Source organism: Paroedura picta, chromosome 14 (assembly GCF_049243985.1).
Source record: "Paroedura picta isolate Pp20150507F chromosome 14, Ppicta_v3.0, whole genome shotgun sequence".
NCBI classification, from domain to species: Eukaryota; Metazoa; Chordata; class Lepidosauria; order Squamata; family Gekkonidae; genus Paroedura; species Paroedura picta.
The window spans coordinates 24,271,290-24,281,299 of NC_135382.1; the positions used below are offsets into that span (position 1 = coordinate 24,271,290).

Genomic DNA, 10,010 nt, shown 5'->3' on the forward strand with positions numbered 1-10,010 from the left:
CTCTACCAAAAACTTCAATCACTTCTCTGTTGAGAGCATGATGCTAACTCTTATGTCTTGTTTGGATGTTGCAGTTTATGAAGTCCCATGTGGAGTAAGAGCATTAGTACAGTATGGATGTTTTTCTTCAATCAAGGTTACAGATAAAAAATAGAAAGCTTTTTAGGAATGACCATAGTGTTGAAATTTAAATTGATGTAATCTGCCATTGATATTTTCACTCTCCTCTCAGTGAGAATGCATACAGGAATTTTCCTATTCATGTGTGTGTACCATACTAATAACTGAGTTGGACCTAGCTACGTTTTTCACTCAATCTCCCCTTATTCTTTTCCTTAATATAGCTCCAGCCCCACATGGCTCCTGTCCATGCATATCTTTGTTACAATAAATTTCTATACCTCAGGTTGATCTTAGAGCTACAGAGTGGTTCAAGCAACAAGCTCTTTCTAGTATCTATAAAAGCAGATTGTTTAAACTGCAGGGGCAGCAGTAATGTTATTGAAGCAAGAGGATAGTAGTATTACACAAGGTAAAACAACAAAAATTATTTTAAAATTATTTTTGTATATTATTAAATTTCAACTAAAACAACAAAAAGTATTGTAGCTATTTCTGTGGAATAATACAGGTTAGTAATGTACATTGTGCAAGCTAAAGTTGTGTATTGTTTATATCTAGGTAAAATGTCTTCATTAAATGCACAAAGACAGCCTCATTGATTCCTGAAGTAGTCTGAAATGTAGACATAATCTTGCATAATCAGCAGTAATAAATTGTTTTAAAACTTTTCCTGTGTTTAAAAGTAATCCTGATTATGGAGAGATCTCTTGCTGAAGTTCTGTTTTTATAGAGAAGGAATATAAAAACATGTAAATAATCACATTTTCTTTTTGTAATAGAATGGCTTTTAAAACCCAAACCAAAAGTCTTGGGCTCTCAGTTTATAAAGTTCTTGTGTACATATTTAAGGCTGGGACGTTGAAAGTCCTGTTGTTAGAAATTATACCCTGGGTTGATGCAAAGTCTGCATTTTTTTAAAATCATGCTAAATGGCTTTAATAGATACCACATTTGAGCTCAATAAAAGAAGAAGAAACCCTTGCAGTACTTGATCAACCCAATCCAAAAGAAAGGCGCCAGCTCTTTGGAAACATTCAGCAAATCTTGGCAGCATATGAAAATGACCACAGTTTTTACTCTTTATTTATACTATATACTTTATTTTCTGACATACTGTGCATACTTTTTTAAAACGTACGAAGCTGATGGAAAGGAGTCATTGAAGTATTCAAACACACACAGTCTTCATATTGTTAGTCAAATCTGACTTTGGCTGTTTTAAAAAGATAAGAATGAGCAAGCTTAGTGACCATGGGAATACAGTAGCTGCTTGTTAATAAAGGCATGAATCACAGTTTCTTCAGTGGACAGCCAGAGACAGAAATAAATTACATAGGGGATGGAACAGCATGTTCAAATGATTAAGTTGTGCATAAGGCAGTTTGCATATTCAACTCCAGAATTAACCATAATGTTCAAGCAAGGAATATTGAATCATATGCCCACCTACTTTAAAATGTTTCTAATTGGGTAACCAACCTACAAATGCTTCCTAAACTACATAGAATCTATGATTCTACACATTGGTCTAACTTTTAACTGATTGAATTTAATCAGTTAAATCCTCAAGAATCCCTTTTTTAAGATCCTGAGGAAAACAGAATTTTAAGCAAAGTCTCACTGTCTCAGTGCACTGAGGTTGAGGGGCCTTCCTGCTGAGCCTTGTGAGACCTACTGAAGGAAGAACTCGTGCCACCATTTATAGAGGATGGCATGCTCTCACCTAATGAGAAGAAACTGGTCATGCAATAGTGACTGGGTAAAGCGCAAGCTTATGTGTGTACCCTGTACTTTCTTCCAACATGGCTCATGCTAGATAGGAGTCAGGCAGGTTCAGCTGAGAAGTACAATGCCTTCATGTTATCAGGGGCCATTGGAGAGCTTGGCATGTTGCTGTGGAGGTCCAGGCTCAGCAACTGCATCCTCTGATTCTGAATCCCTTTTCTCAAACTTCATGTGTATGGAGACGGGCTGAATTTTTAGAATCTGCACGTGCTTGAGCTCTTGCTTCACATGGTTTTATGTGTCAGCACTGAAAACAGATCCCAAGGTGAACCATTCATGAGCGTATTGGGGCCGATTCTCATCATTGTGTTTATAGCGTGGAGATTCCTAGTTTGACTTACCCAGAGCTATTGGAATGTGATTGTATATTGTTCCAAGCCACGTTTATAGGAATGAGAAGAGGGAAACGGAGCTCAGGCTTCGATCCGCTAAACATCTGGGATACTGGGTGGAATTTATGTATTAATTTATTTGGGGATTTATATTCTGTTCTGTCTTCGGAAACGTAGGGTAGATGGCACACTTGTAAACAAGTCTCTGTAAAGCTCTCAAAATTAGCAGCAATTAAAATCAGTTCTATAATACATTAAAAGTATACATATTAAAATATTAAATATATGTTAAAATAATAAATATAGTATTAAATATAAAAATTGATCATTGTGCTTTCTTTAGAAGGGGCAGGGAGAGATGTCTAGAACTGCCTTGCAGGTTTTCAGTCTGGTGGTGTTGGGCAGAGAGGCCATGGTTCTGGTGTTATTTCTGGCCTCAACAATATTCTTATCTCCATTCCTGTTTGCACTCTTAGCATTAGTTGTAGGAAATGTGGGTCCAAATTTGCCCCTTAAAATGTAATCCCATATGTGTTTAGTCAGAATGAAATCAATCCCACTAGGGTCAGTAGGGCTTGCTTCCAAGTAAGCATGCCCAAAATTGTTGCTTTTGGCTAACAGATTGTTTACTTCTAAAACAGAATACTTTCTTATATAAAATGTCTATTGAGTGATCTAAAGCCTGTTCTTCCTAGCCCAGGGGACTAGAAAAGTGTGTGCATATTTAAATGAAAGCTGAATATTTCAGGTATGAAATCTTGAGGTCAGTACCAAATTCTGCTGCTGTTTTGCAAAGAACTGCAGAATAACACCCACCCTCTGTGGATTACTGAGCCAAGGATATGTTAGATCTCTGTATAAAGGAGAACTCCTGAGACCTTTGCTTCTTCCCGGCAAGAGTTCCTGCATCTCTTTGAGCAATGATATCCCACCTTCTCCATTCCTTGTTCAGGTGGATCCATATTACTGCCACTCACCTTTCCCCCTATCTTATTATCTAATCTTTAGTTTCCTGGTTTCTTCAACTCTTATTTTGTTTTCTTGTTGATGGGCAGTGTTGGGGAAGAGGGTGGGTAGAGGGTGGCATTACAGCAGTTTCATTGTTATGGGAAAAGCAATCTTAAAAGGGAAAGTTGATATATGGGACCTCACTTAGCATCCCAAGAATTTAAGATTTTGTATTACGAAAAAAGCAAGCAACGGTTGGTGAGTACTTGGAAACAGCTAGGGGAAGGTGGGAGTGGCTCAATTTCCAGTGGTCCTGGAAATGGGCTTCAGTATTTTGCATAGCTCATTACCTTGTTGCATGACTAGTCAAAAGGAGAATAAACACATGTGAATCTCTTACAGGAGTCATGGAATTCAGGCTTTGGTGGTCCAGAATGCATCAATATTGGGTTCTTGTGATACTTTTTGACTTTGTTTTGGGCAAAAAGAGTGACATTTGAGAACAGTAAATGTGATCTAAGGCAAAAATACCCCCTTCTTTAGTCAAGCTGCTAGCTGTTCTTCAGTAAAAACAATTTGCAGAGCAGCTCTGACCAGGGCATTACAAAGGCTTGCTTTACTGGGTACACTGTGACCGATGTCAGTGACAAGAAGTTGCCAGTATGCTTGGTGGTATTCCTGTGGTGGCTTTGTCTCGCCACAAGTCTGGTCTTACAGCTGAATGGGGATTTGAGGAATGGTTGCATTTGCTGGAAAGCGGGAAGTGCACTTGGCACTTGAGTTCCAGAAGCATTCTTAATGCTGATCGGGCATATTGTGAGCTATAATTCCAATGTTTTACTTAAAGTAAATGGCTTCAATGTTGATCCAGAAAGGAAAAAATATTTACCAGAATTACCAGTTACAGAATGTTTGCAGTAGCTTTTTCTTTGAAAGAGTGCATGAAATAGCAGCTTCTTAGAACCTGTAAACCAAAAAAACCTAGCCACTAATACTCCCCACTCCCTGTTTGTCAGTATGTTTGTATTGTTATATGTCCATACAGAAGATGGCTAAAAAGTCTTAGCTTTTTATAAAACTTCTTCAAAGTAAAAGGATGCTTTCATTTGGGGAAATATTGTTTCATGGCTGGTAGAAATGCTATAAATATATAATTACTATTGATTGCTGTCTGTCAGTATTTTGCTGTTGCTCAGCCCCTTTCTAACCCGCATTGACTGAAAGAAGATGCCTATATTAGAGTATTGCTTGACTTGCAAAATTGATTTGCTCTGTACTGCACTCACCATTGATTCTGTGCAAAATGTGAAATGTTGTCTTGGTATGTTCATTCGGTGGCACTTTATTTAGTTAGCCGTTTCGTCGCTCGAAGTGGGATATGCCACCCTCTTTTGGAATCTATGCACAATTACAGCTATGCTAATTGGTGGCAACTACACATTAGAGAAGGCAAAAGCTGATCCTGCTTACGTAATGTCAGGAAATTTTAATAACTTCCATGAATTGCATGGTATTTTCTAATGTATTTATAACCTGGAGAAAATCATGTGTCCTTATTTAGAGTATAACTTCTTCCTATTTAAATTTGTCAATGTAGAACACATTGAATTAAATATTAGTTTGTTTTTGTACTACATTGATGTTCCATATTTATGCCGTGCCAAAATACTTCATGGAAACGATGTGTATTGAGGAAAGATCTGATGAAGATGAGTGTAGTGCTATCACATGTTTTAGGAGCTAATTCTTGGCAGAAGGAGCAGTAAAAGAGAAGCCATGGAGTTGTCTGAGTAGATGACCTTCAAACATCTAAAGGTGGTGGAACTGGAGGAGTAAGGGTCACAGTAATTTATCTAGATACAGTATAGTTGAAATAAAGGAGAACAAGGTCTTGAAGGGCTGTGAGAACAAGGGAAAGGAGTTAGGGTTCATGCTCAGATCGCAATGTTTCATGAACAAATGACCCATCAGGTGGGAGGACTGGAAACAAGCTGTAGGTGAGCACTCCCTGCAGGGATATCTGAATCTGCAATCTGGGGGTTTACAGTTCCCTTACAAACCAAAACTGGAAACCTGTGCCAAATCAATCACAGTCTAATATGGAATTATTTATCTCATTCATTGGTGGAGTATAAACCAGGGGCAGCCAACTAATCAGACTATCAGGCTGAGTTGCTGATATAATCCTTGATAGAGCTTGGTAGTCAAGCTGTGTATATTTAAACTGTGTGCTATTAGACTATACAACTTGTACTGTTCTATTGGATTTTACAGTAATACCTAGTGGCCAATCACACTGGACTATACAACTGTATAAAAACACAAGAAATATAAGGGGTCAATGAACTGAATTATTTCTTGTTTCTTTGACAGAGATGCCCAAGTTAAGAATCCTTTTTTCTTTATGAGCGAGGTAGAGGCTGCTGCTTCCGAATGGATATTTGTACACATCCAAGGGAGATGTCTCCTGCATTATTTTGAAGCTCCTCCTGCTTGCATTAGATGGAGGAAAGTCAGGATTGACTCCTTGTACTGAGGATGATTAAATGGAAGAGATCCACACTATTTTAAAACATTTTAATTCATGTCTCTCTCCTGAGCAACTCAAGGCCCATGAGTACCACATGAGGGTCATTGCACTAGAATATTTAGTGATTTTTTTAAACATTGGAAGTAAGTCTTGCCCCATTCACATATAAGTAGAAATTTCCTGCAACATAGCAGCACTCGGTCTTTTCCTTGCTTTTTTCCCCTTCAGAGCAAGACCACTGGGTGCATTTGTCCCTTTGTAAGATGGGAGGGACCCAACACCATGTTCTGGTTTAAAGAAGGAGGACCAGAGTAGTAGTTAGTGGCTCAGTGGGTAGGAGGCCAGCAGGCTGCAGAGCTTAGCAAGTATTCATCAGCGATTCCTATGGCTGGTTTAGGATGAATGCTGAGAAATTAGTCATTTTAAATGTATTGTTTTGTCTTTTAAAAAACCTCCTAGACACAGCTTACCTTTCACTTTTATTTTTGTCTTTCTCCTCTTTATCCATGTCGCTCCAGGCAAGAAGACAGCAAGACCCTAGCCCCGGATCAAACCTAGGAAGTGGTGATGATCTGAAACTACGTTAAAAGAAGTGACCAGTGAGCCACAGATGCTTTTTGATATTGGCAGATGATGGAATCAAATGACCAGAAACTGTGATAACTGGGTATATACGATAGTCTATTCCCTGACCTGCGGCAGCCAAACTATCATGCACTGCCATGGTTTGCACTATGTTTGTGTTACAATACCTGCATTTCTGTCCTTTAAGCCTGTTGCCAGTGTAAATTTGAGATTCTTGTTTTTCTATGCAAGCTTATAATTTTGTTGGCACTATTTTAGTAAAGACAGAATTTTACACAGCTGTAAAAACAGTCCCTTAACTGTAATATTCATTTCAGAATAGGTCAAAACGTTGCCGAATAAAGATTTTTGTCAATTTACTATAGGCCAAAACTTTCCAAACTAATTTTTATATTGGGCTTTTGGAAGTTTGGTTGTCATTTGTGCTCTTTCTCTTAGACTGATATTCTCTGTAGTTTTGTTGGGGTGTACGATTTTTTTTTCTTCTCTAAATTTGCAACACATTTTACCCTAGTAACCCAATATTGTTGTTTTACTGAATTATGTGTTTATCATTTTCTAACTGGTAAAATCCCTTGATAAATTGACTGCATTTCAGTTATGTTTTATATGGCAAAGCATCAAGGTTTCAATCAGTCACATTTTGTTATAGCTTCTGTTCTACACAAAGTAGCTGGCATTTAATGTATACTCTTGTACATATAACCTACTGAAACTCTTTGCAAGTCTGGCTTTGTTTTTATTCAGGGACTTCTTAAAATAGATCTAAAACGGGATACTGCAACTTTTGTGATTAGGCTGATACTAAAACTGATATGTTTAATATGAACATGTTGATAATAGCTGCTGTAGGTGTACTATATCTTGTCCTTATTCTAACTGAAGTGAAAGTATGAATTAAGGCATTTGATTTGTATGAAAAAAACATACTGGCCAAAAGAGATCTTTATGTTTTGTTACTATTGCTACTTTATAACATAGTACTTTCCATCAGGGTAAGATTTAGGGAGAACTAATTAATGTAGCTTATTGCCAAGTTGAACTGTTAGCTGTTTTTCATTTCATCTATTTTCCTTTCTCAAACTGTTTTGTCCCACAGATCATTTCAGCACATGAATATCTATTTTATAAATGATTACTTAGAAACACTTGGATGCAACATTCTTTTCTTGTGTGTCTCGTTAGAATGACTAAGACACCTTATTCTTCACTGATAATTGAAGCAGTTACAAAACATTTTGAGTTCAAGGTAGCTGAAGAAAAAAATGAAATTGGATTCTGCACAAAATCTCTGTAGTCTTCGGTGACTGTGCTCAAAGAGAAATGCCTTGTTTTCTGTCAGATTTCATTGAATTGATTTTAACGTTCTTTTCATGCATGTATTTTTTTTCTCCTTCATCTCAGAAATAGTGGTCCAAAATGTTAAGATATCTGTTCACACCTGGGATATGCTCCTATTTTATTTTACACAGTAGCCTTCCTCATTTCCCCCCAGCTTGTGGTTTCAAACAACTATAATACACACATTATATTATTTCATATTAATTTTGCTGTCTTTTGTAAATACCTGCCTCCCCCCATCCTTGTCTAGAACTGTGCTACGTACGGCATCTTAATGCTGGCATTAAGAGCGAAAACCCCTGGCCCTCTGCTAGCTAGTCTTTAAGTTATTGATGCAATTTTGATATTTTTTTTCATAATTTCTATTTAAGCAGAAGTTGCATCATCTTTCTTGAACTCATCTCTAAAGAGTTGCCTTAAGCTTCCAAATTGCTTTTGCTGCCTTTTTGTGTTATGTTAACCATAATGTTCACAATAAACCTCTGTGTAGTGAAAACAAGTGGCTGTAAATTCCTTTCTGACACTTGCTAATAGTGTGACATGTTGTCCTTATGTGTTTGGGAATGATGGGTAATCTGGTAAAGATTCTAGTGAAGTGACATTGGCCTTGATGTTTGAGGATTCTCTCCTAATATGAGCTACTGCCTTGAGACTTGTAAACACGTGTGTTATTGTTTGCCCTATCTCAAAAGTTATAGTATGAAGCTAAAACCCATAGCCTCTTGTGGCGCAGAGTGGTAAGGCAGCCGTCTGAAAGCTTTGCCCATGAGGCTGGGAGTTCGATCCCAGCAGCCGGCTCAAGGTTGACTCAGCCTTCCATCCTTCCGAGGTCGGTAAAATGAGTACCCAGCTTGCTGGGGGGTAAATGGTAATGACTGGGGAAGGCACTGGCAAACCACCCCGTATTGAGTCTGCCATGAAAACGCTAGAGGGCGTCACCCCAAGGGTCAGACATGACTCGGTGCTTGCACAGGGGATACCTTTACCTTTAAAACCCATAAGGATAAAAGTAATCAAAAGGTTCCCAGCACAAATAGTCTTGAGATCATTTTGATTCCTCCCTCCCCAAAGAACAGTAAACTAACCGCTCTGAGCCTTCGGGGAAGGCAGTATATAAATATGAAAAAAATAAATAAATCTGTTTTCCCTCAATATAGGAAATGGATCATTTGAATCATTCAAAAGTGTCATCAGATGCACTGTACCTCAGCAACGGTATTTCAGATTCATAAATCAAAAACTGATATACATTGGTATCTTTACACTATTATAACCAGGAGAACTGCTCCCAAAGGGACACATTCTTGAAGCAAGTTGTGTACATTCTGCCTAACTCATCTCACAGAGTTGTCAAAATAAAATTGAAATGAGGAGAATAATGTCAGTCACTTTGGAATCCCACCGAGGAGAAAGATGGGGCATAAACAAAATAAATGTAAATGAATTGATCAAGTTCCTGCCATGCCGTTTGGTAAATCAGGGAACATTCTTTAGCTTTACTGAAGTGAGAAGCACATTTTGACCAGTTTCCTCAAAGGATCATCCCAGGAAAAGAACATCAAAAACCTACTTGCAGGAAGACCATTCATGCCATGCAACCTTATAATGACAATAAAACACCTTTCAGAATATTTTCATTTATCCATAGCGTGCACTTTTAATCTCGACTGTTTGCGTTAATTGTGTGCGGCTCAACTTCAGTTTGTTTCATGCAATCATTCTTATCGTCCTCGTTATGGAGGATTGTTATGTGTAAAAATATTGTCTTTGCTTTCTATTGTATTTAAAGAAGCCTGCCAATCTTCTATTTGGCTTGGAGTTCAGCAAGAATAAAAATTTCACTCATGCTTTTAGAACCGTTTCAGTGACCACTCTCAGTGACTCAGTCCAATCCTATTGCTCAAGTACCAGCAAAAATATGCGGGGAGGGGGGGAATTCTGCCATTGTTCCTGGATGATGTAACTATTAAGCCAACTTATTTTGAATGAGTAGATGTGCTAATTATTTCCTGCTTGTTACTGTGGATAATCTACTTTTTTAACATTTAAAATATTTTTCACACTGATTAATTTTTAAACTTTAGGAGATCAATTACTTCAGCAAAAATAAGTTCCACTTTACCAGGACCGTATCAGAGCTATACCATTCTAAAGTGGATTTAGGAGGCCATAACAATTTAAGATGGTGCATACTGAACAAATATAGTACCTAAGTATATATAACCATATAAACTGGATTGTGAAATGTTCTCTAGGTTGAAACTTGTAACACTATAGTTCTGATCTACATTTTTATAAGAATTTATGGTTTCAATTCAGTATTAATAGCATTTACAAAACTAGGTTTTTATTGGCGTTGATGTCTT

At 37.6% G+C, this 10,010-nt stretch overlaps 1 protein-coding gene across 5 annotated transcripts in view; it reads left to right on the forward strand.

The window, feature by feature from the left end:
* The window catches only part of CBFB (core-binding factor subunit beta), a 42,532-nt gene extending 33,027 nt beyond the window's left edge, over nucleotides 1-9,505 (forward strand). For 4 of the 5 annotated variants that reach the window (XM_077309571.1, XM_077309567.1, XM_077309566.1 and 1 more), the window contains one exon: nucleotides 6,237-9,505. In XM_077309571.1, coding sequence (XP_077165686.1) covers nucleotides 6,237-6,305 — 69 coding nt within the window. In that variant the 3' untranslated portion in view covers nucleotides 6,306-9,505. Of the gene's footprint in view, nucleotides 1-74; nucleotides 5,159-6,236 lie in introns of those variants that run through there. The other variant, XM_077309569.1, reaches the window with a different exon arrangement.
* Nucleotides 9,506-10,010: the final 505 nt, after the last annotated feature.